General features: G+C 31.7%; 10 protein-coding genes across 10 annotated transcripts; 3 read left to right on the top strand and 7 right to left on the bottom strand.

Annotated features, from left to right (window-relative positions):
* Window positions 1-57: 57 nt before the first annotated feature.
* Window positions 58-1,975, top strand: PPL_02888 (DNAJ heat shock N-terminal domain-containing protein; the record flags this gene model as incomplete). The annotated part of the gene is made up of 4 exons (XM_020573865.1): window positions 58-791; window positions 879-959; window positions 1,037-1,887; window positions 1,959-1,975. The coding sequence occupies 4 exons, from the start codon at window positions 58-60 to the stop codon at window positions 1,973-1,975; spliced, it is 1,683 nt and encodes a 560-aa protein (XP_020435937.1).
* A 181-nt stretch (window positions 1,976-2,156) lies between these two features.
* PPL_02889 (uncharacterized protein) lies at window positions 2,157-6,893 on the bottom strand (the record flags this gene model as incomplete). Its single annotated transcript, XM_020573866.1, has 7 exons — window positions 2,157-3,521; window positions 3,610-3,736; window positions 3,829-4,103; window positions 4,184-4,397; window positions 5,094-5,439; window positions 5,504-5,611; window positions 6,782-6,893. 7 exons carry the CDS (start codon window positions 6,891-6,893, stop codon window positions 2,157-2,159), a joined length of 2,547 nt encoding a protein of 848 aa, XP_020435938.1.
* Window positions 6,894-7,702: 809 nt separating this feature from the next.
* On the bottom strand, window positions 7,703-8,795 carry PPL_02890 (uncharacterized protein; the record flags this gene model as incomplete). The annotated part of the gene is made up of 3 exons (XM_020573867.1): window positions 7,703-8,300; window positions 8,416-8,564; window positions 8,727-8,795. The coding sequence occupies 3 exons, from the start codon at window positions 8,793-8,795 to the stop codon at window positions 7,703-7,705; spliced, it is 816 nt and encodes a 271-aa protein (XP_020435939.1).
* A 739-nt stretch (window positions 8,796-9,534) lies between these two features.
* On the top strand, window positions 9,535-9,788 carry PPL_02891 (uncharacterized protein; the record flags this gene model as incomplete). The annotated part of the gene is made up of 2 exons (XM_020573868.1): window positions 9,535-9,547; window positions 9,619-9,788. The coding sequence occupies 2 exons, from the start codon at window positions 9,535-9,537 to the stop codon at window positions 9,786-9,788; spliced, it is 183 nt and encodes a 60-aa protein (XP_020435940.1).
* A 312-nt stretch (window positions 9,789-10,100) lies between these two features.
* Window positions 10,101-10,388, bottom strand: PPL_02892 (uncharacterized protein; the record flags this gene model as incomplete). The annotated part of the gene is made up of 2 exons (XM_020573869.1): window positions 10,101-10,279; window positions 10,379-10,388. 2 exons carry the CDS (start codon window positions 10,386-10,388, stop codon window positions 10,101-10,103), a joined length of 189 nt encoding a protein of 62 aa, XP_020435941.1.
* A 162-nt stretch (window positions 10,389-10,550) lies between these two features.
* Window positions 10,551-14,992, bottom strand: PPL_02893 (putative protein serine/threonine kinase; the record flags this gene model as incomplete). The annotated part of the gene is made up of 7 exons (XM_020573870.1): window positions 10,551-10,582; window positions 11,159-11,201; window positions 11,632-11,906; window positions 11,993-12,914; window positions 13,185-13,683; window positions 13,954-14,255; window positions 14,327-14,992. The coding sequence occupies 7 exons, from the start codon at window positions 14,990-14,992 to the stop codon at window positions 10,551-10,553; spliced, it is 2,739 nt and encodes a 912-aa protein (XP_020435942.1).
* Window positions 14,993-16,773: 1,781 nt separating this feature from the next.
* On the bottom strand, window positions 16,774-18,518 carry nle1 (WD40 repeat domain-containing protein; the record flags this gene model as incomplete). Its single annotated transcript, XM_020573871.1, has 3 exons — window positions 16,774-16,786; window positions 16,904-18,177; window positions 18,276-18,518. The coding sequence occupies 3 exons, from the start codon at window positions 18,516-18,518 to the stop codon at window positions 16,774-16,776; spliced, it is 1,530 nt and encodes a 509-aa protein (XP_020435943.1).
* Window positions 18,519-18,580: 62 nt separating this feature from the next.
* On the bottom strand, window positions 18,581-19,941 carry PPL_02895 (Tim17/Tim22/Tim23/Pmp24 family protein; the record flags this gene model as incomplete). Its single annotated transcript, XM_020573872.1, has 4 exons — window positions 18,581-18,624; window positions 19,050-19,204; window positions 19,301-19,699; window positions 19,736-19,941. The coding sequence occupies 4 exons, from the start codon at window positions 19,939-19,941 to the stop codon at window positions 18,581-18,583; spliced, it is 804 nt and encodes a 267-aa protein (XP_020435944.1).
* Window positions 19,942-20,678: 737 nt separating this feature from the next.
* Window positions 20,679-22,789, bottom strand: PPL_02896 (uncharacterized protein; the record flags this gene model as incomplete). The annotated part of the gene is made up of 4 exons (XM_020573873.1): window positions 20,679-20,851; window positions 21,136-22,096; window positions 22,220-22,503; window positions 22,561-22,789. The coding sequence occupies 4 exons, from the start codon at window positions 22,787-22,789 to the stop codon at window positions 20,679-20,681; spliced, it is 1,647 nt and encodes a 548-aa protein (XP_020435945.1).
* A 662-nt stretch (window positions 22,790-23,451) lies between these two features.
* PPL_02897 (uncharacterized protein) lies at window positions 23,452-25,263 on the top strand (the record flags this gene model as incomplete). The annotated part of the gene is made up of 2 exons (XM_020573874.1): window positions 23,452-23,776; window positions 23,846-25,263. The coding sequence occupies 2 exons, from the start codon at window positions 23,452-23,454 to the stop codon at window positions 25,261-25,263; spliced, it is 1,743 nt and encodes a 580-aa protein (XP_020435946.1).
* Window positions 25,264-25,485: the final 222 nt, after the last annotated feature.

The following is a 25,485-nucleotide window of genomic DNA, read 5'->3' on the forward strand; positions in this document are numbered from 1 at the left end:
TTTTTATAGACAATAATAAACTATATATAGACAAAATAGATTAGATTGTTGTTGGAAATGAATGATCAATTTGATAGTGATGATGAAAACGAATTGAATAAGAAAAAGTTTGGAGATGCACACGATGATGAAGATGACAACTTTGATGAAGATGGCGATCCAACAGAGAATATCGATTACTATGCAGTGTTGAATGTACCACGTGATGCATCGGCATCGGATATTCAGAATGCCTATAGGAAGCTGGCGATGACCTATCATCCCGACAAACATCAGTCCGAGGAGTTGCGACAGCTCTCACAGCACAAGTTTGCTATGATCAAGCGTGCCAAGGAGGTGTTGTCCGACGAGAAAGAGCGTGCCATCTACGACAACTACGGTGTTGCCGGCTTGGAGAATGCACAGTCGATCATCAAGTCGACGACGAGCGTGGAGAGTCTGCTCGCAAAGTTTGCACGTGCCAACGAAGCAATGAAGGAAGAAAGACTGCTGAATTTCTTTAATGGACATGGATACCAAGCAATGTCAGTGGCAATCGTGCCAGAGTACAACTCTTGTTTCATCAAGAAGATCAGCACCACACAGAGTTTCAAAATCAACAGCTCGAAATTGGGAACATTGGAAGTCTCACCAACCGTAATCAAGCGACGTTATGACTCAAATTTCGAATGTAGAGCGACACACAAAAAGGTGATGTTCAATAGAGTCCAAATGATTACTTCACTTCACTACAGTGAGACACTTCCAATTTTATCATCAATAGGATTTAAAGGTATAATTGGACATAATATGTAAGTGTTTTGAATGAATTTGGAAAAAAAAAGCAGCACTTTATCTTTTTTCTTTTAAATTAATTATTATTCTCTCTCTCACTCTAGTCGTGCACATATAGCATCAACACAAGCAATTACATATTTGAAACCATTGGATATTTCAGGTTCATTATCAAAGAGTTTAAGGTAATAAATAACAAGAAGTGATAAAGTGTTATTGAATTATATTTATTAATGGAATAATTATATTATAACTATTATAGTCCAACGACAGAAGCAAGAATATCAGCACATGCATCACCAATAGCAGGTCAAATAGGTTTCAGTATTAGCAGAAATATAGAGAATCGTATTTTAGGATGCGATGTTATGGTTGCCAGTCATTCTGGTGTTACAGCGAGTATCAGTAGACAACTCCCGATTTCCAAGAAAACAGTGTTGGGTGTATCAATTTCAACGAATAACCAGCATTTCGGAGGTGTTACAGCATCGATTTCGCGTAGAATCTCACCGGTACTTCAATTTAGTTTTTCACTGGCAATGGATACCAAAAAATATGTTTATTCAATTGGCGTTCATCACAAATATCAATCGTTTGAGATTCCAATTCCCATTTACACCGATGTACATTGGCTGACATCGGTACTCTTCTTTACAGTGCCATCGGTCATTGGCGCCGTCATAAAGCTGCTGGTTATCGATCCGCTCAGTCGACGTAGCGACCAAGCTAGACTGGCGGCACGCAAGGAGAAACACGCCGAAGCCATAGGGGAATCGCGTAGACGTGCAGCGATCGATGTCCAACTGATGAAACCAACGGTCGACAAGAAGATTGCCAACGAGAAATCAAAGAATGGACTCATCATACAGGAAGCGGTGTACGGTGTGCTCAACGGTTCGACACCAGATCAACAGATCGATGTCACCATCGCACTCCAATATATAGTGGAAGACAGCAAACTCGAGCTCTATCCCAACAAGAAATCAGACATGCTTGGTTTCTACGATCCATGCATCGGAGAGCACAAACAACTTCGTGTCTCTTATTTCTTCCAAGGTAAACTCCACCAAGTGACAGTAAACGACGAAGATTTATTAAGAATGCCATTGAAATGTAAGTAATTTATAACAAATTCAACCTTTTTTTTTAATTACAAATAATTAACTTAATTCCTCATTTTCCAGCTCATTTAGTGAAATAAATTTAGATGCATTATAATATAATAAACTAATAAAATATTATTAAATTAATTTTAATTGTAAAAGAAAGAAAGAAATTAATAATAGATTTACAAAAACAATATTTATATTTATATAACTTTTTTTTGGGTTGTTGATTTACATAATAATATTTATATTTTCTTTTTTTTTTTTTTCATTTTCTTATAAGAAATTTTGTACAGATGAATCCATTTCAAGTGAAATATGTTGTCTGTTGGATTCTCTCTTTAGCCATGACATGATTTGTCCTGGTAATAGGGATGAGGAATGATTGAAAAGTGAAAAGATGGTTCCAATCATTTTGATGGGTGTGGCGAGTGTGCTTATTCCAACAGAGCTGGCAGAGATACCAAGTGGGACACCTCTTTTATCGAGTTCATCGGAGTTGTATGGTGCCGATGATGAGAGCAACTGTTTGATTAGATTGTCTCTTGGGAATGGAATCAACTCTACCTTGTCGTCCTTTCCGAGTTTGAGCAACTCTTTGGTCTCTTCGATTGCCTCGTTGAGTCCACCGATTCTGTCGACCAACTTGCGCTCGAAAGCCTGTTGTCCAGACCAGACACGACCACGTGCAACCTCCTCGACTTGCTCCATACTGAGATTTCTACCTTGGGCAACCTTTGATTTGAAATCACCGTAGATTTCATCGAGTTCATGGTTGAGAGTATTAAGTTGCGCCTCGCTGTAGTTGTAAAGACTGGAGAACAAGTTACTGTTGTCACCGACGGTATCGTCACGCTCATTGATCTTGAGATTGTCAAAGGAAACACCGATTTTCTCGAGTGGTTTTCTAATATTCAATTTACCAAGAAGTACACCAATCGAACCGGTAATGGTACCGTGTTGAGCGACAATCTTGTCGGCATTACAAGAGATAAAGTAACCACCGGATGCAGCGACCGATCCCATCAGAGCAATCACCTTCTTTCCAGCCTTCTTTGCTCGCTCGATCTCGAAGTGAACGATGCAACTCGCTTGATAACTTCCACCCGGTGAGTCAACACGAATAATAATTGCCTTGATAGTCTTGTCGAGTACTGCAGCTCTAATTGCCAACGAGAGTGATTCAGCACCGATAGTTGGACCACCATTCATCTTTGTCAGCGATTTACCACAGCTGATTGCACCCTCTGCATTGATATAGGCAATACGATTCTTTTTCGAATTTCCAGGTGCATTGAGTCTACCAGTCAACGACAAATACTTGGTCAAAAAGATGGTATTGACCTTTGGTGATTTTCTTTGTTTGGCAGTCTTCTCTGCTGCTGCTGCTGCGGGTTGCACTCCCTTGATTTCATCGTAGGCATCCGGTAAGTAAGCTAGTTTATCGATCAACTTTAAACTCTCTGCTTTAGCAGCGGTGAATGGACCAGACGCAAAGTAACGACTGACATCATCCACCAAAAGATTTCTATCCTGAGCGATACCCTCTGTCATTTGATTGAACAAACTATCTAAAATCGATTGCATTGATTCTCTTTCCGATGGAGTCATCTTTTCTTCTGTGAACATATTAGCAGCAGACTATATAATATAAAAAATAATAATAATTATGAATAAGTAAATCAATAAACAACTTCATATCATATATGATATTTATAAAATAACATACTTTGAATTCCCTTCTTCTTAAAAACTCTGGAACAATTTCAAGTTTTTCTAAAGTTTTCTTGATGAATGGAGCATCAATTCCCCAATTTACAATGCATAAAGAACCAACTGGTGACATATAGATTGTTCTATTATTATTATTGTTTGATAAGATATAATTGGTTAGTTTTAGTTCAACTTTATTGTTAGTTATTGTAATACAGTAGTTAATTTTACTTACTCAAATGCAGATGCCAAGTAATAGGTAATGTTTGCATTGCTAAATTCACCAAAGGAATCAGCGTAGAACAATGTTTTCTTACCTTTGGATCTCATGTAACGTACGGCATCACGAATCTCTTGAATGTGGGCGAATGACATGGCAAAGTGTGTTCCAATACGGAAGATCAAACCGGTGACCTTGGGATCATCTGCAGCCTTACGAATACCATCTACAATATCCCTAAAGTATAGTGATGCTGGTTCAAGCCATTGTTCAATTGAAGTTAAAGGTGTCTAATTGAATTGATAAATAAATATTGACAAGTCAATTATAAGTATTTAATTGTGTAATTATCGGTGTGTGAACTACATACGGTAACAGCAAGTAGATTGGCAAGATCTATTTCAATAAAAGTATTGTTTGGAATGATTGAACGGTATTTCTTTACGATCTGTTTGAAACCGATCCAACCGAGCATCAATGCGATTTGAGCGGACTTGTAGGGATGATCATGGATGTAGTCTGTGAGGAATTTCGAGATCTCATCGAAACGTTTTGGAATTGCTAATTGAAATTTACTCATCTTACTAAAAATATATTTATTCTATTCTTATTATTATGAGCAGTGTAATGATTTGTTAATTAATTTGATTATTGTGATATTAAAAAGGCAGTGAACTGCAGCTTTTAATATAAAAAAATTTAAATTAAAAAAAAATAAAAAAAAATCAAAATTAATTTAATTTTTACACATAAATTTTATTCATTGTTTTTCATGCTAGGTTATGATTCATTACAACATCACATCCAGTCCCAATTAATTGGAAAATAAAAATAAAAAGAAAACACATAATTATGATAAAAACAATAAACAATTAACAAAAAAGAAAGAAATAACAAATCTAATGAATGAATCCTACTTTGAATCAAGTATATTATTAGAGAAATTTGTTGTTTTGAGTAAGTATGTTGCTCAAGTTACTAGGGTATATCATTCAACTGAACATAGAGGTGATGAGTAGTTTGATACCTACCTATTATCTTCTAAAAAGAAAGAAAGAGTTCACCATTTTTTTCTTTCTTTTGGAGGTTACCGCGGTTCATGCTTTACTAAATTTAATTGATAATAATTACATCGATCTTTTTACATTTGGAATCAAATGATTATGTTTAACTTATTTTTAACTAAAAAAAACCATTAACAAAAATTAAATTTCTAATCAAAAAAAACAACAACAATTTAAAATATTATTTTATAAAATCTTTAAATAGTTTATTCACACTTATCATAGAAATTTTCTCCGAAATAGAATGAAAAATAATTATCTTGACTGAATGCGTAGAGAACTTGACTGTTGTCAGGACATATCAAGTTGAATGAATATTGTGTATCATTTTCTATTTTCCATAGTGGACTGATACTGACAGCACCAGTTTTGTATAGAACAATACCATGAGCATCGTAGAAACTAATCTGTTGTTTTTCGACAGAGAATGGTTGAATCAAGTTATCGTTGCAAGATGTAAAATCATTTCTGACTACTTTGAAAGGATCTCCATTGGTAAGTGTACTATAATAACTGTATAGCATCTGTTTTGTGTAGATCACAGTACCATTTCTTAAAACAGCTGTTTGAATAAATCGTATTAGTTTGGTATATTATATTTTTATATTTTATAGTTGACAAATTACCTGAAAATTGAACTAAATGATTTCCACCGTCGAAATAAGGAGCAAGAGCTTCTGAACAATTTTTAGATTCCACTCCATAGAAAAATACCATTCCAAAGAATAAAACTACTAAAAATATATATTGTTTCATTTAATTTTTTATTGAAACAAAAAAAAATATTCTTTTTTAAGTTGTTTATTATTAAAAAAATAATCTGTATTATATTTAAAGGTAATATATTTATTAATCAAAAAAATAAAAAGTATTACCGTTCTAACCTAGGTAAAACATACCTTCAAAGTATAATATTAATTTTAATTGAAATAAAATTTTTGTTTCCTTCAGCCAATGGAGAGAAAATTTGTACCACAACCTATTGAATCGAAATGAATTATTACAGTTATACAGGTTAATTGCAAATGAAGTTGAGTTGTTGGGACGAATTAAGTTGATTGAGCTATTAAAATAGAGTAAATTTAGAAAATGGATTTGTTATCGAAGCCACGATACTTTAAAAGTTTTTCAAACTTTTATATTTATTGGGATCCCCCTTCAATTTCATCTTGCTTTCTTTCTCTAATTCGTAAGTTATTAACTCTTTTAAGAGATAATTAATATATTTATTTATTTATCCATCTATCTATATATGTCAGTGTATGTATAAAGATAGAAAAAGTTAAATAATAACAAATTCAAACTCCTTAAAAAAAATATATTTATTTCATTTACACAACCACTAAAAAGTTAACTTCTACCTTTAATATTTTTCTTTTAAGTACTTGGTTTTTTTTAATGAGAAAAGTGAGAAGTGATTCTTTTAAACTTTTTAGCTACCAAGTTGAATATTTAAAAATTAAATTGGTAATAGTTAAATGTATTAAAAATTTAAAAGTTTTTTTTGATTTAAAAATCTTTTATTAATTTCTACTTCGACTGCAATAGGATACTACAATAGTTCTTTTTAAAAGGAAAATAAAAGAAATATTTTACTCAAAAACCTCAGAAAAATATTTTTGAGGTAAAGTCAAAAAAGATCAATATTAAATTATTTATTGGACAAAAAAAACCAAAAATTATTTGTTAAATATACAAATTAAAATACATATGTATAGATAATTTTGTTTATTAGTTGTGTGAAATGAAAAACTTATCACATAAGAAAAAAAACAAATAATTAACACAAAAAATATTACTAACTACTATTTTTAGTTATATTTAGATTAAATGGTGATCAATTCGAATATTTCAATTTTATTTTATCAAAACCAATGATATATAGATATTCTTAATCCGCTAACATAGATCATCACCGTGTACAATCTTGTTATATATTGGAATATATACTCTTTTACTAATGGATGATACCAATATTAAAAATATAATGATTTCATTAACATGTGTAATTTTCATTTTATCCCTCCCCCAAAAAAATGAAAACATTTTGCAAAAATAATGCGAGAATACCAAAAAAGCTGTGCAAAAAAAATGAAATAACACACATAAGTAAGTAAACAAAAATACAAATTCTAACTTGTCATTGATAACAATTCATCATCTGATCAGATGGATATGTTAAAATTATCACGGCGAATCGTCATCGGTGGATGTTCAATTTTATTGTTTCATTTTTCATTTATTGTGAATTTGTATTTTGATTTGATGTTATTTCCATTAGTTTAATAAAATTGTAATAAATTATATTGTTTTGACATTTCTGACAACGTTTAGGTTTGTTTATGATTCTAACTTCCTCTAATATAAATAGTAACTTTTTGAATATCAATTGAATCAATCAGTCAGTAAGTATCTCAATTTGGAATCTACCAACTAATTTAATTAATTAAACTCAAAGAAAATGTTATACAGTAAGTTTTCTAATTGTCAATCAATTAAAGAATGAAAGAAAGTAACTAACTAACTGACTAACTTTAACAAAACAAAATAATTAGAATCAATGGCAAATCTCTCACCAATCTCGAAGAGCTCGAGTATTGACACTACCAATCTGAGAATTCAAGGTGCTAACAACATGGAAGTTGGTCAAACAAGTAATAAACCAACAATTCTTCCACAACTCATTGGATTATTGTTTTTGTTGGGTCTTTAAACGATTCAAAACACTACTACTACCACTACAACTGAAATTATTTTATTAAAAGATTATCTTTTTGATTTCTATTATTTAATAAATAAATAAATTAACAATTTCAAAAATATATTTATTTCTTTTGTTTCTTTTTCTTTTGATTATTATTATTATTTGATTGTTCTTGGTTGCTTCTTTTTGGAATTGATTTTGCTTTTGATTTTACTGCTGCTTTTTCTTCTTCTTCTTCTGAATCGTCGTCACTACTACTACTGCTGCTTGAATCGTTATCACTTTTAATCATATCTTTTTCATGATCAAAACCTTCAAAATCTTCTACTTCTTCATCATCATCATCTGAATCGTCGTCTTCGTCTTCGTCATCATCAGAGTTAATCTCTTCATCATTCTCTTCATCATCCTCTTCTCCATCATCTTCATCATCTTCATCATCATCATCATTTTCATCATCGTCATCGTCATTTTCATTCTGCTTATTTTCAACTTCATCTTCACTGTCGGAATTGAAGTTCAAGATAGCATCGTCATCACTGGCTTCTTCTCCTTCAGCACCATCGTTTTCAGCATCTTTATCGTGATTGATTCTCTTTTTCTTGCCATTGAGTCTTTCGTTTATGATTGATTTATATTGTCTTCCATTGATGTGTCTCTCTATCTCCTCTGGTACTTTATTCAACTCTTTCTTTGTAATTTTACAATATAATCTTCTCCTATAATAGTATTTATTAATAAAAACAAACAATTGATACACTTGTTAGTTATTTTTTAATCTTTCTAATAACCTCAAATATATTTTATATTTAGATAATCTTGTTGTTTACTTACTCGTGTGATGTTGAAGGTACTATATTCGGTGCATATTTAGTAAAGTCGTACTGATCGATAATAGCATTCTTGTAACTCTTTGAATTTAAATGAATCTTTAGTTGATCTAATCTCAATGGTATCTCATGTTTAGTTGTTTCACATCTAATCTAAATAAAGTAAAGTAAATATATTAGTGTCAATCTTCTATGCATGTGTGGTGAGTGTGTGTGTAGAATATAAATATAATAAAAATAATATAGATAGATATTATTGATTGAAAACAGAATGTTAAACGATTCAATTCATATTATTAATAAATCGATACATACTTTATTAATCTTGCTATCAAAAACAAAATCGTTATGTTGTTTCAGAAACTCTTCTATCTCTTTATTCATTATGTTGGTTGTTGCTTTTACTTTTTTTTTGTTTTAACGCTTCGATTAACACAAAAACAATACAAATATATTACTTTACGTATTTGTTTTTAATTAAAATCTTAAAGTTTACACAAAATTGCGCGTAAATAAATTAAAAACGAATGTCATTTTTTCAATTTTTTTTTTTTTAATATCTTTTAAATATATTTTTTAGTTTATTTTCAAAAAAACATGAACACATGCACCATTTTCAAAAATCAATATAACTGTATCTCCCCTTTTTAATTGTGTGTTTGAACATTTTTGGATTGTTAAATCAATTATAAATATTTAAGAACCAAAAGAGGCTAAAATGTAGTGGTTAAAATATAAATCAATCACTTTCTCCATTTGGAAAAACACTATTACCACTAAAAGCAAATTTGTTTTACTATTTCTTTACCACTGATTGGATAATGGTAGCAGTGTTTAAGTTTTGAAACCCTTTTGTTTCTAAACTGATCTGTGGTATTGTTTTAAGTTATTATCATTTTTAATAATACAAAAGAAATAAATCTATTATAAATTAATTTATTAATAAAAAATAATAAAACTACACTATAAATACTTGTTGATTTGAGTCAACCTTCATTCAATATACAATCAATTGAATTATTGAAGATAGTTGTTTGAACGATTTCAATAATATTTATTATTTTGATAAAAACAATTTGAATATAGTTAATTCTATAGAATAAATACAAATAATTATTAAAAAATGACTATTCTTTGTAAGTATTCTTAATATAGATACTATTATTGTATTCTTTTTATTTCTAATATAAAAAGCTTATATTCTTAGCATCTTTAGGAAAAATTGGATTAAGTTCAAATAATGTATTTTCCGATAGTAAAATGAAATTTTCTTCTGTTAAAAACATTGATTCTATTCAACAAAGTAATTTTACAGTCAAATTAGGAAGAGAAATTTGTTATTACACTGCTAATGGATGTTTCTGTAAACAAGTCTAATAATATTTATCAATTATATAGATCTTAATAAAAATAATTTAAAATTTAAATTCTTTTTTATAATAAATTTATGTAAAAACAAGTGTGGGAACAAAAGAAAATTGAAATCTAATCAATGATTTTATACAAAAAGTTAGAAAATATTTATTTATTTAGATATTGATTGTTATCTTTACTTTTATCTTTTTTAGTTATTAAATTGTATCAAATGAATAAAAAAAAATTAATAGAAAAAAAACATGATTGTTTATTCAAAAATATTAATTAAATATTGAATAACTAAGCTAACAATTGATGATTTAATCAATTGGTTTAGAGGTGGACTTCCAAACATGGGATGTAGACGGTTCTGTTAAGGACATCAATATCAGTAGCAGTGAGATCCAACAAAGCAGTTTGGTTTCCAGATTGCATCATCTTTGATCCAGTTTGACCAGAGACGGTTTGGGAGACTGAGGAGGATGAGGATGAGAATAAGTTGGCAATTGATTCTATAGAATTAAAGAGAAAATAGATTAAAAAGAAATTTTTTTAGTAAATCAAATATTTACACGAGAATTGTTATATTTTTTTTAAATCTAAAAACTTACTGTATAACATTTTGTATTAGTACTTTTAGATTTTACAGTTAATTTAGAATACTGAGTAATGATTTGATGAATAAACTGATTGAGAAATTTCAATATTTATAGATTTCAAATTGCTATCAGTTCCTATTAAAGATAAAAATTAAATAGGGATATTATTAATTATTCCTTTAATTTATTTCAAATAATGTACATTATTATTTTTATCTTTTAAAGAAATAATCTCTTTACAACTAATCAATCTAATAGTTTTGTAGTATTCCATTATGATGTATTTGTACTATCAAATGACATACTGTGTATTGGTGGTTATGAAAAAATCTAAGATTTCATCTTTTGAAAAAACTAACCCACTTTAATAGATATCTGTAACAATCATTATTTTTTTCTTGTGGGGGAATTGAATGACATAACACATTTGGATTGAGTAATATACAGAACTATATAAGATGATAAAATTTTGGTGATGTTTTTAATAATCATCCAAACAATTGTTTTTGTAATAAGAAAAAACTATTTATTTCAATATATACTGACAAACAATCATACTAGGGTTAATAATTTCCCTCATTCAATCTACCAATTTGGTGGATCAGATATCAATTTGATGACGAAAACAAGGTCTATTTATAATAATTGTATGTTTAATTAAAGGTATGAATACTCATTGTATAATAAACATACTTGAATTCTTCAATCAGTTGACTGAAAATATAATAGATTTTACAAATTTATTTATTGTACTTTAAATTTTTGTCGTTTTTGATTGGGGAAAGGATAAACAATCAAATTCATTCATTGGACTGTTACTTGCTAATCTATTAAACTACTAAATAATAATACATATTTTGAATTTTCAAAGTCAATAATTATTGATATTAACTTTTTCGAATATTGCAAATTACTATTTTTATTTAATAGAAGTCAAATACCTATCCACTGACAATTATATTGGTTTTCCACATTACCCCCTTTTTTTCTCATCTTTAAAAAACAAAAAACAATCAAACAAAATAATTATTACCAATAAAATTTCATTAACACTCCATCTTTATTGAAATATTTGATGAGTTTTTTTTTTAATATTAAAAAGATAACATTAATGAGTCGAATTTAAATTAAAAAAAATAAAATAATATGAGTTTCTTAATTGATTAAAAATAAAATAATATTATTTTTTTTTTGAGATAAATAGTTTTTTTTCTTGATATTTTTTTTATACTTATTATATGATTATATTTTTATTTTAATTATACAGATGATTTTATGGGTGATGTTGGTGGTGCACTAACAAAGATTTGCTCGTAATGCTGTACACAAAAAGTGAATAGTCCAGGAATCAATCCTTTCAGTGATTGTGCAAAGCATGTTGTCACATTTGCTAAAACCATCTTGTTGTGATCGCTCTGCTCTGTCACTCTCTTTGCAAATCTTATCATGTGTTTCAATAAATTATGTTCATTCTTTGGAATTTGTTTGAATAACTCTACAACTGAACTGATTTTTTCATCCTCTGACATTGTTCTATCAGCTATTAAAAAATAAAATGATTAAATTAGTTAGTTAGTTGGAAAATATCATTGAAACTAACAAAAAAGTAGTTTATGTTATACATACCAATAATTTCAGCAGATACAATTCTTAAACTTGTTGGTACTAGTAAATCTGGAAGTTCTCTTAGATATAGTTTGAGTAATCCAGCCACTGCATGGGTGTCACGCGATGCTGGATATTCAACGTTGGAACCTTTGTCGAGTATTGCTTTCATCTCCTGAATCTCTGTGGAACTGCCAGAGATACGGAGAATTCCTTCCTCCTGAATGTGTCGCTCGAGGAAATTTACCATTTTCGTTACAAACGAAGGAATCTCTGCATTTGGATTCTCTCGTGCCATTACATCGTCCAACTTGATGCCAAACACTCCTGGGAATTTCATACCGCCACTCTCCTTCTTCCAGGTGGATGACATCGACTCTTCTTTGGCACGATCGACACTCTTTTGCTTGGTGTGTTTCTTTTCGAGGATTGGCTTGGAAATTTCGTTGGGTTTACGCTCGTACCACGATACCGATGCCTCCAGAACACCGAGCCATGCCTCCATGTCTTTTTGGTTATCGAAACCAAGTAGACACCAGAGCAGTGTTGGCATCGAAGAGATGAGATCTTTCGATGAGCTATTGATAGAGTTGGCGGCATTACCTGAACCACTGCCACTACCGTTTCCGTTGGATCCACTACCACCGTTTGCGTTACCAGACTCGGCGTCGTGTTCGCCCGAGGTTATAAGTGTGCCAATACAAATGTAAAATGTTTTCTTCTTGGTGGAATCCTGTGAACTCGATACTGAGATCGATTTCTTATCGTTCAGATAGACGACGTCGAGTGGCTCTTTGGATTTGTCGTTTTTGAAAAAGAAAATAAAATTGTCTTTGAGAGTGCCCAACGCTTTCTTCTCTTGTCCTTTCTTCCAGAGTTTCGAACCGATTTGATAGGTTACCGGTGCAGCTAGTGTTGGATTCAGCAAATTGTCAAACGATATCTTGTGTTTGTAGACTACGTTGGCCAACTTCTTGGCGCAGTCGTCCTTGGTCAGCAGATAATCTTCGAGACGCTTGATGTTGTGACGGAAATATTCATTCTTTCTGGTGAGTTCCGATGCCATCTGGTTGGTACGCTTCAGCAGCATGTTACTGTGCGCAGAGATACGCGCACCCGTTTTATTCTGATCGAGAATCTCTTGAAGTTTCGACTTCATATCGACCTGGAGATGGTAGCGATTGATTTGTTCACGCTCCAACTGTCCAATTACTTCTTTCAACTGACGCGTTTGTTCCAAATTGTAATCGATCATCTGATGTAGCTGTTCAATTTGTTTGGCTGGCGGTAGCGTTTTGTCGATGCTACTATAGTGGCGTGGCTGCATAGCTGCCCAGTCAGCGCTGGATTGATGCGGCACCGGATTCAGCTGCGATATATCATGCTCGTTGCTCTCCATCTGCGAGAGAAAGTCGATTGAGAAGTTTTCCGATCGTGGTTTTCCAGCGGATTCTCTGGTGTTCTGTTGGAATTTCATGGGTGGCTGATTGAGGAGCGCAGAAAAGGCAACGGCGTCTTGTACACCAGTGAATCCTAGCCATGGATGTTTCAGCAGTTGCTCGGACGACGAACGAGACGCTGCATTTCTAATAAAACAAAGGTGGAGGAATGATTGTAACTCTGGTGAAGCGTCGTCGGGAATGTGCACTGGAACGCGGTCGTCGATGATATGCACGAGTGCTTCCATCGCTGAATATTTACCGAATGGTGGACTACCAGTGAGTAGCTCTATAATCAAGCAGCCCAGTGACCAAATGTCCGACTTTGGACTGACGTCGCGCAACAGCAAGACTTCTGGCGCCGTCCAGTAAGGTTCGCCAGTGATGGCGCGGAACGAACTTCCCAGTGAACAACCCAGTCCGAAATCCGAGAGTTTACATCTTCCACCCTTTGCTAGCAATACATTGTTTGCTTTGAGATTGCGATGAACCAGTTGCTGTTGATGGATGAACTGCAGTGACTCTAGAATCTGAATGACATACTTGACGAGTAACGACTCTGGGAATGCACCCAATCGCTTATAAATATCAGAGAGTGATCCATTCTCAACAAACTCCTGTACGATTCCGAGATGATTGTGATCGACAATCATCGTCTGATAATTCACCACCGATTGATTCGATAATGATTTCAATATCTCAAATTCCTGTCTCATTATATTCTGATTGGTGACTGTCACACGATTCAAATCGATCAGCTTCACCACCACATACTCACTGGAATCTGGTGATGCCGCTGAAAATGTATTTCCAAAATATCCATTTCCAATATGATGTAATAATTGCTAGATATTAAAAATAAAAACTATTAATTTTCCACGTTGAAAATATTGTTTTCGTATAACCGACAACTTACAAATTTACCTAGAGTTGGTGGTGCTTCATCGTTTCTGGAGTTTGGTGAATATAATAAACTGCTAAAACTAACTGTTGGCTTACTGTTGTATGATGCTGGCGATAATGATTGATTGGGAGAGATCGAGGGTGAAGCAGGGTAGGATGTTGGTGTCGCTGTTTTGTTGGGCGATGGTGAAAGGTTGCCGACCGACGATGATCCAATCGGTGAGAATGTTGGATGGTGATTGTTTCCACTGGTTGTGGTTGTCAGTGTCGACGATGGTGAAACCGGATGATAGTTGGAGTGATGATCCAACGCCGAGTCCGATCCGTTGGCAGGCATAGCGAATTTCCTACGATTTCGCTTCAGTGTTTTCTGACCTGGTGCAACCGATTCGAAAGAAGATGAAGAAGCGCCAGCAGCAGTCGGTGTGTCCACTTCGTGATTGTTATTGTTGTTGCTGCTGTTGTTGTTGTTATTAGTCAATTGTCCATCGTCTTCATCAGAAACACCACCATGGTCAGCGTTGAAACTGTCATCGAGTAGTTCATCGTCATTCTGATCGTCGTCGTAATCATATTCATTCTCGTCGTTTGTAGCCTGTAGGAACTCTCTGACCTGTGCTTGTAGTACACTCAAGTCCTCAGTGCTTGGGACATCAGCGGCTACTGAAGTATCTTCCATTATATTCAATTGGATTCAATACCTCCTACTACTATTAAATTAACCAAATCTTTACTACTACTATTACTATTCCTTTTCCTTTTCTATTATTACAGTTTTATTGATTTTCTAAAAATACAATGATTTTTGCTGTGCTAAAAAAAGAAAAATTAAAAAATTAATTTCTTTTTATAAATTACTGTAAATATTTCAAATTTGGAAATGGAAATATTAATAATAAAATTTGTTGGTTTTGGTGGGAAAGTGATTGATCCGATTAATTGGACGAATAAATTATTACAATGATTGATTAAAATTTTGATTTACTAAATATTTGTTGTTTTTAAATATTATTATTATTATAATTATTGTTTTATTTATATATCAAGTTGATTGGTTGATTTGTTTTATTTTGGTTGGTTTATAATTCTTGATCAATGATGATTATGATTTAGATATACTCCATTTACAACATACAATGTATTTTATTATTCTTATTTATTTTATTATTAATATTTTATTTTTTTATTTTTTTATTTTTAAAAAAAAATTGATGGGTTGATTTAAACAAAAAGTTGGTTTTTGGTTTGGTTTAAAAAAAAAAAAGGTAGTGTTTTTGCTCAGCGGATAATTGAATATCATGTTAAAACAACAACAACAACAACAATTATGTGTATGTGTGTTTTGGTTGTTGTGTCAAATTGTGTTTTGGTTTATTGTTGTTTACTGTGTTGTTTTGAATCAAGTAAGAAAAAAAGAAATCATCTTAAATAACCACACCACTAGTTCCTCATTTGTGAATCTGAGTATCTAGGGGTGTTCACTATTTTAAGATGTTTGCTCGAAAGTAAATCACACCAATGCAAATTCTATTCTTTTTTTCTCTACTTCCTATGATAAACAATTGTTAATCCAATTCCTATCCTATTCAATACTTAGGAGACATTATTATGTATCGTCTATCATCTCTCTTTACTATATATCAATCATTTATCCATCATTAATGTGTTGAATGTCATATCTAGTGTATGGACACTTTTTGTTTTTGTGTGTGATTGTGTGGTTTTTTTTTTTTTAAAACTGAATAATGTGTGAAATATGTATGATTTTTTTTAATGTGATGGCAATGAAAATATATAGGACAACCACATTTGAATGATTGATTTACTTACAATTTTATATTAGATTATATATTAAAATATATTGCAACTAACTAGTTACTTATAATAAACAACAATTTGTTTGTTATGTTTGTTTATGATGACTACTGTTACACTATTAATTTTTTATAATCTGATAATATATTTTATTGTTATTTTGTTATTTTCGTAGTTCAAAAACTTTAAAAGCAAATGCATATCACTAATGATTTTAAATAAATAAATAAATAATAAATAAATAAATAATAAGAAATGATTAGAAACAAAAAAATTTGATATCTTTGACAGCTAACAAAACAACAAACCAAACACTTTCATCAGTTTATTGAAATTTATTTTTATTTTTTTTAGATTTTGGGTGGGGTAGTCCAATTTTCACATAATGGCACTTAAAAACACCATCGATGTTAAAATATCGTATTTTTTTCAAAATGTTGGTGGATTTTGTTGTTGGAGGAAGAAATTTTCTTGTTGAGTTGTAAAAAAATATCTCAAACAGATGAATTTCAATTGTTTTTATCTCGGACATCCAAAGATATTTAAATATCTTTAAAGTAAACATATAATCATAATCAGAAGAACAATCATAATAATTCTTTTGTTTTTTTTTGTTTTTTGTTTTTAAATAATTTATTTCTAAATTTAATTTCTCCATCTATAAAAATAATTAATTTGTGTAAAAAAAAAAAGAAATAAAAAAGTAATTTTAAATATTAATAAATTATAATTGATTGGTTTGTAATGTTTGTTTGTTTAAAATAATAATACTTACATTTTCAATAATCTATCTTTTGAACCTGAAACTACATTCTCACCGTTTGGACTCCAATCTACGGTATAAACTTCATCGGCGTGACCTGGCAATTCCAGTGTCATTTTCTTTGTTTTGATATCCCAAATCTTGAGAGTACTGTCTTTACTGCCACTGACTAGGAATCTGCTGTCACTCGACCAACACACTTGGTAGACGGCACCGACATGTCCACGGAAATTACCGAGGAACTTACCGGTCTGACCATCCCACAGCTTTATCGATTTATCGAAAGATGCACTCGCGAAATAACGACCGTTCGGTGAGAAACTGACCAAGTTGATTTGCTGTTGATGTCCGGTGAGTCTGGAGATTGCTGTCTTTGAAACCGAAGGATTCCACATGATCACGGTGAAGTCATCACTGCCACTGATGAGAATATCGCCACCGCCATACTTGGCACCAGATGCTTTCGCTTCGTTGTAACGCTCCAACGCCTTTTGTTGTGCTTTCTCCAGTGTCTCTTGGTGTTCTCCGGTGTGATCGAACGGGCCCGTTCTCAAGACGTAGTCGGTGTTGAGCGCCAGTGTATTGACCCAATGTGCATGACCCTCCAAAACCCTAATCAATTTACCCTCATTTGTATTGTAAACACGAATGGTACGATCTTGCGAACCCGTGTAGATCATCGATTCACCACTCCACTTCAGACAGGTGACGGACATGGTGTGACCGGAGAGCGTCATCAAACAATGATTCGACTCGGTATCCCAAATCTTTACGGTTGCGTCCTTCGAGGACGATGCAAGACGCACGCATTTCGGATTCAAGTGGAACGGCTCCCATGCCAGTCCAGTAATGAATTTGGTGTGTCCTTTCAGGGTGCTTCCAACTTGCTTGCCGGTGAGTGGATTCCAAATGCGAATGTCACCTTCCATGCCACCGGTAGCGATCTTCTTGCCATCGGGTGACCAAGCTACTTGGAGAACCCAGTTGGTATGTCCTTTACAGGTGAACGACGGTGTCTGAGTGTTGAGATCCCACAGTCTGAGAGTGGTGTCACCACTCACCGATGCTAGACCGGTTCCATCCGGACTGAAAGCACTATGCAACACCGCCTCAGTATGTCCTTCCAACGAAGAACTACAACGAGTGACTGGAGTAACTCTAAACACTGCCTGTGGTTGATAATAGATATTGATTGTTGTCTCTTCCGATTGTCCTTCCAAATGATTCTTCAAATTTGAAACAACTTCACTCTCACCAACAAAGAATGAATATGGTAATTGTTCTTCCTACAAATTTATAATAACAACAACAACAACAATGTAATTAAAGTTAATAATTAAAGTTAATAAAGTAAGTATGTTTATATAAATTTAGATAAACTTACATTATTTAAAAGATTATTAATTAAAAGTTCTAATTGTTCAGTTGAAACATTCTGTGAAATATTGATTGGTGGACCTGTTGTTTCATTTTCATTATCTTTGCTCTTGAATTGAACTATAATGTTGAGTGCACTATCTTGTTTTTTCAGTTGTTCTGCCTCTGCTACTGTAGATGGTTGTTCTTCAGGTCTCTTAAATCCAAATTTATTCTTTGGTAATTGTTTTTTTGTTGGTGCTTTATACATGTTTTTGTTTTGTTTTATAACTATATATAATAAATAATTACAGTATTTATAGATCTATCTATCTATCTATCTTTTTTCTCTATTAATCTATTATTATTATTATTAACTTTTATTAATTAAATCAAAAATTAACTTTTACTACATTCAAATCGATTCGATTATTAAAATCAAAAATTAAATTTAATTATTTTTAAATAAATCGTGTTTTTTCTTTTTTTTTATTTATTTTTAATTTTATTTTTTGAGAAAAACGAAGTGTGTGATCATTGCGAAAAAGGTAATGTCACTTAATGTAAATTGATAATCAAGAATATATTTTATGTTGATAAGTTCTTTTCAACTAAGTGTTTCTTCAATTTATCATTATTGAATTGATCCCAAGTTTTTATAAAAAAATAATACAGAATAAAAAGAAAAATAAAGTTGATATTGTTTGTTTAAATAATGTTTATAATGTAAATTGGTTTTACAATTTTAATTTTGTTAATATATTATCTAATTGTAGTGGAGGATATATGTAACCCAACAAACTAAATAGTACTACAAATATAATTGGTGAAAACTTCTTGTCATCATTGTGTAACATTGGTCCAGAGTCGGATTTGTGATAGAGATATGTCATTGTTCCCATGAACGATGAATTCAAAGTATCTGGTTCATATTCTGTTAAATATAATATTAATGCACTAACAAAAAATGATAAATAATATTAATAAATATTGTTGGTTGTTTGGTTGATTGGTTGATTAAACTGATAAATAGTATATTCTATAATTCCTTACAGTGTTACACCAGCGAATATTCTGAAACCTGTTGGTGTGGTGGTAGATAGTGATTCTGGAATGATCTTTCTCTTGACACCACTCTGAATGAAACCGATCAGTGCACGAGCAAATAAATAGAGTACGATCTGATTGTTGACACTGCCACTGGTGCCTTTGCTCTCACCGAATGCATAGTAACCACCGACGAAACCAGCAATCAGAGATTCAACACCACCTTTAATTCCGAATTTTCTAAACACACAACATATCAATTTGTAGATACCGACAAACATTCCAAGATTTCTACCATGGAAAAACATTTGTTTAACTACAAATTTTACACGTGATAATAATCTAAAGATTGATAAAATATTTATAATTTTGAATATATAAGTATTATTATTATTAATATTAATTCTATTAGATAGTTTATATAGTTTGATAAATATTTACTTTGCATCTCTAAAAATAGCGGCATAGATAACCGCTTGAAATATATAGGGTATTCTAATTCTGACACCTGTTAATATACCATTTCTAAGTCCTCTGATTACAGAAAGTAGGCAATCACTGTGGAAATGTTGATGTTTATTGATGTGATGATACAAATTCTCTAGAGTGTTGGATGTTATTGCAGCTGCTGTATCATTTGAATTCATATCTATCTTATCTTCACTTTTATTATATAATCTAAAAATTATTGTTTTTAATCGATCTATCTATCTATTTTGATGTTATTTTATTATTATTACAAACAAACTGAAATACTAGTGAACAAAAAAACAAAAAAGCAAAAAAAAAAAACTATATAAAATATCTTTGATAAATTTATACAAAAAAATAAAATTATTTCAAACTTGTTGACGAATGAATTTCCAAAAATAAAAGTATGTTGTTGATGGGGGTGATCAATGAATCAGATGATGTGTGTTAAAAAAAAAACAATCATTTTTACTAAAAAAAATTAATGAAATCATAGCACACATTAAATTAAAAAGTTAATCTATCTTTATACAATTATATATCTTTTGAATAAAAACAGATGAAGAAATGAAACCTATTGTACCGCAAAAGAATCCAATTATCATTGATACCATTAATGAATATGAAAAGAAATAGCTACAAGTTACATTAAAATGTAATGTTAGTTAATGTATTTATAATAATGATATATATATATATGTTTAGGTTAATAAAGATACATTACCATAGTTGAATGAATCCATTGATTTCAGTTCGTAGGAAATAATAGATGATCGAGTGAAGTAAGATGTAGAGTGAGGTGGATGCCGACGCCAAGAACGATGTCCAATGCCACTGGTGATCCTCGCGGTTCAGTGTGATAAACGTTGCAATGATACTGACCATCACGATCGATATCACAAATATCAGAAGTTCAATGAGCGTGAACGGAGTGAATAGGTTGAAGTGTTTGTAGTTGAAGAGCGACGACAGGATCTGCTCGGTATACAGGTGAACAACGACATACGGAAGTATACCTGTAAATGGAATCAAGAGGAGTCGGCTCTTTACTGCCGACGGTGCAATCGGCCTTGCAATCGAGAGATGCTTGTTCGACGCCGACGTATTAGATACCCAGCCAAACAGACGCCACCTATGGCCCACGTAGAAACCCGCTGCCGTTGCCGGCATGTTAACCAGCGAGAACAGTAGCAGCATTCGCAGCAAGTGCAGTATCGACATGGAGGTAAGCGAACGATCGTCGTATGCAACGACCAACAACACAACAAACATCGATAGAATCAACAGAGGTAGCAACACAATGTAGAAACAACACGCACGTATCCAACTCTGGTTGGGATGCTTGCTTATCAGACCGCCGGCAAACATACCGCCCAGCCCCGAAGTAACAGGGAACAGAATGAACAGTACATTGAATATATTGTGATGACCAAGACCACTTCCACGATCTCCACTTCGCAGACCCAATAGCACACCCAGATACAAGATGGCAAACATGCAAAACAAATGGAATCCAACACCGACCATCGAACTAAATAAAAGCATTCTATGTGGCGCTCTATTTACGTCGGATTGTATTAACTTCCAATTCGATGAATCTCTACCAAATATATCTGTACACAATTCACCTATTGTCTCTTTTAATTTAAATTTTTCTTCTTTACAACTATTAATATTATAATTTTCATCCCTATTATTATAACTATCTATATTTAAAGTAATATCATTATTACTATTACTATTACTATGTTGTTGTTGTTGTTGTTTAATATCAATATCATCTATATCTAAATCATCTTGGGAAGATAAAGATGTTAATGAAGATGTAGAGGTTGCTTTTGTTATATAATCTTGATTGTTATTGTTGCTGTTGTTGTTGTTGTTGCTACTATTGTCACTATTATCGAAATATTCATCAGTAGTTGTACTATCTTCATATTCACTATCTCTATCTTTCTTTATATTGTTATTTGATGATGTTTTAGATTGATATCCAATTTTATTGCTAATACCTCTATTACCACTACCACTACTGCCATTGCTATTATTACTATTATTATTATTGTTATTGTTGTTTGTACCATTATTATTATTATTCCTTAGAGTTTTCATAAATATCGAAATCAATGGGAATGTCAATACGGTCAATACAATAAAAGAGTTGATTAACGATATCAATTTGGTCTCTGACGATGGATCCAACTCGTAGATTCTATTACGATCATCGAATGACTCCACTGTTGAATACCACTGTACTGAGTAGCTGAATGTAAGATTCTGTCCAACATGTAAGGTCACTGGTTTCTGTGGTATCAATGTTACACCAACAATCTAGATTCGTTAGAAAGTAGTAGTAGTAGTAGTAGTTTAAGTTTACAACCAACAAATTAGTACTAAAGTAAAGAACAATAAAAACAAACAAACAATTGTTTGTAATGTAATATATATACATACTTTATCATTATTATGTGAAATAACCAATTTCTTATGTGTAAATAAATAATATTCTAAAGTTGGATTATCATCTTTGGCGTTGTCGTTCGGCTCTACTACTACTACTGCTGCTGCTGCTGCTTTATCATCGTTTACTTTTGTGAATTCACCTATTTTCGAGAAGATAGATAAACCATCTATATACATCCTATTGATATAGTCGTGTCTAATTGCATTGATGAATCTATTCTTTTGGTTCAATGTCAAGAGTGTTGTATTACATATATTCTGTGTTGAAACACTCTCTTTTTTAAATTTATTTATTAATAATTGGTAAAATTAAGAATAATGCTAATACATACTTCCAAAGAGAATAGGTAATCCACTATCTATAAGTTTATGACCGAATAGCAATGAATCTAGTAATGTCAATGACTTGGTTGAGTAACCGCCGATACTACACCAAGGCAGACTTTCGAATGAGTAGGATTCACTTGGGTTTCTGTATGGTCCTATATAGTCGTACCACAGAGTCACTTCTTCACCGAACTGATATTGGTGACTTGCTTCACCCGCTGAAACACCGCTCATCCCACAGTCATAGTTATAGATCGATATTGTTGTTATCAATTGCAATAGCAACAATATTTTAAAGAATCTAATTATGATATGATTTCTAAACATTACATTAATTTATTTATGATATGTCGTTTTGTTTTAATTAAAATTTATATCTTAATGAAAAAAAAAAAAAAAAACGAAAGAATGAAAGTGTTTGAAATTGCAGATTGGAAAATGCTCTTCAAATTGTTTTTAATTTTTTTTTTTTTTACCTTTAAAAAAAACAAAAAAAAAGATAATTTATAATAATATATATATTATTTCTTTTAATCAAATATATATATTTTAAAAAAAACAAATCAATAGATAATCCTAGAAAACTAAAGAATAGTTAAATTTAGAGAAAGAATTTTCCAAACTATTTTTTTGCATTTTCAAAATAAAAAAAACTAATTTTGACCTTGATTTTCAAAGATTTTTTATAAAAATCAAAAGATCTTTTTAAATAATAACAAAGATCTGATTAAAATCTATTAAAATTTACAAATTGTAAAACAACACTGTTTTTGTTGCTTATTTACAAAATGATATGGTTTTTAGCGAAATTTAGTAGAATAAAACAGTTGATTCTTCACGATTGTTATTTATATAAATAAATAACAAAGAAACTATTTTCATACAAATCATTTGTAATGTTAGATCAAATACCTTTATATCTTATAAAATGTTATATATTATCAAATAAAGATATTTCATGGTTTGACAGAATCAGTGTTAGTCTATTATGTAAGACTTTGTTTGTCAATAGATCGCAGTATTTGGAATACGACCCAAAAGATATTAAAGTTAAAGATGTCAGTAAACTATCGATGAAATCATATTCATCGATGTTTGAATATGCATTATCATTACACAACAACAGATCAATGAAATACTCTGATTTCTTGGACGTTGTGCAAGACAATGAAGAGAGTAATGACCCTTTTATTCTTAAGAATTCTACATACGATTATAAAGGTAAGTACATTTTACTAAGTTAAAATCTAAAGATATATAGATACTAATTAATAATTTAAACTATATTAGTCCTGACTACAAAAACAGACATGTTATCACAGTTAACAGCCAACAGCAATATTAAGTTATTAAATGTTGATTCCATAGGATTTCCAATGTCTTTGGCCAGTACAAGCTTGGTTTGTATTGAATTTGGCAAAGTAGAGGGACTCTATCTGAGAAGTGGTTTATTCCCAGAGACTCTAGAGGAGTTGCATTTGCCACATGCCTACAATAGTGAAATCAGAGTCGGTGTATTTCCAAGGTCATTGAAGAAATTGGTATTCGGATTTGACTTTAACCAACCGTTGGAAGCCGGAATATTTCCAGAGGGTCTACAAACCATTGAGTTTGGATTCCTATTCGATCAACCAATTGGAGATGGACTTTTACCGAATTCATTGGAGAATCTGACATTTGGAGGTAGTTTCTCTTGGGAATTCGATCGTCAATCTCAATTTCCTTCGAATCTGAAAGCATTGTGTTTCCAAGCGCCAGATATCGCCAGACTGGAATATCTACCAGCCACGTTACTAAAGCTCAAAATGAACATTATTGCAAGAAGTGATGCCGAAAACCGTATTTTCCTTCCTAATCTTTTGGGACAAACTCCTTGTCTTGAGGAACTTATTTACTGGCCTGCCAATTTCACTTTTATGATTCCGAGCACTGTCAAGTCGCTTCAACTCATATGTTCAGCTGACAATACAATAGAAAACATTCCAGCTTCAGTTAGATCGCTCGTTCTATTGAATAAAATCACCAGTCAGCTTGCCCATGTCATCCCACCAACTGTCACATCGTTGTCCTTCGCCAGAGAGTTTACCAACTCTGGTTTGCTCGAATCTTCATTCTTGCAAAGCGGTCTTAGAGTTTTGCATCTTGGTAAACACCATGAGCCAATCAAGTTTGAATCGAATACACTTCCCGATACACTTGAAGAGCTCTATATCTATGCTGGTGTAGTAGAGAAATTCCAAAAGAATTGCTTACCTCATTCTCTTAGAATTCTCTCTATCAACAATACTAAATATCGTCACGCGTTTGAAGAGGATGTACTTCCACCAAACTTGGAAGAGTTGCATCTTTTGGTAAAAGAAGATATCTCTCTTGACTTGGCAGCCTTACCTTCTTCTCTCAAACTCTTGGAACTATCAGATTCATACTCTAAAGAAATAGTAGATTCAACTTCAAATAATAATAATGAACAACTACAACAAATCAATAGTAATAATAACAGATTGACTTTGGAAGTTGGAATATCATTCTTTGCTTTCAATAACAAAATTGAAACATTACCAAAGTCAATTGACAAAGTTATTATTAACACTGATTATGCCAATCAATATACAATTAAAAGGTTCGATGGAAATACCTTTTTAGCAATGGATTTTTGTGATGGTGGATTCGTAACCTCAACAACCAAATTACAACAAATGTTAATTTAAATAAATAAAATTCGAAACTTAATCTTACTATTAACATGATAATTCGAATGAAAATGTTGCTAAGATGAAATTAAAAGGGGGCATTGCTAATTCCTAATACCGATGATCATCAACACAAAAAACTATTCATCTTAATTTTTTTTTCAAAATTATGATAAATGGGATTTTTGTTCATGAACCCCAGGGTCACACCAACAATTTAAATACCGATTTTTATTTTTT

This window comes from Heterostelium album, assembly GCF_000004825.1.
Source record: "Heterostelium album PN500 unplaced genomic scaffold PPL_scaffold3, whole genome shotgun sequence".
NCBI lineage: Eukaryota > Evosea > Eumycetozoa > Acytosteliales > Acytosteliaceae > Heterostelium > Heterostelium album.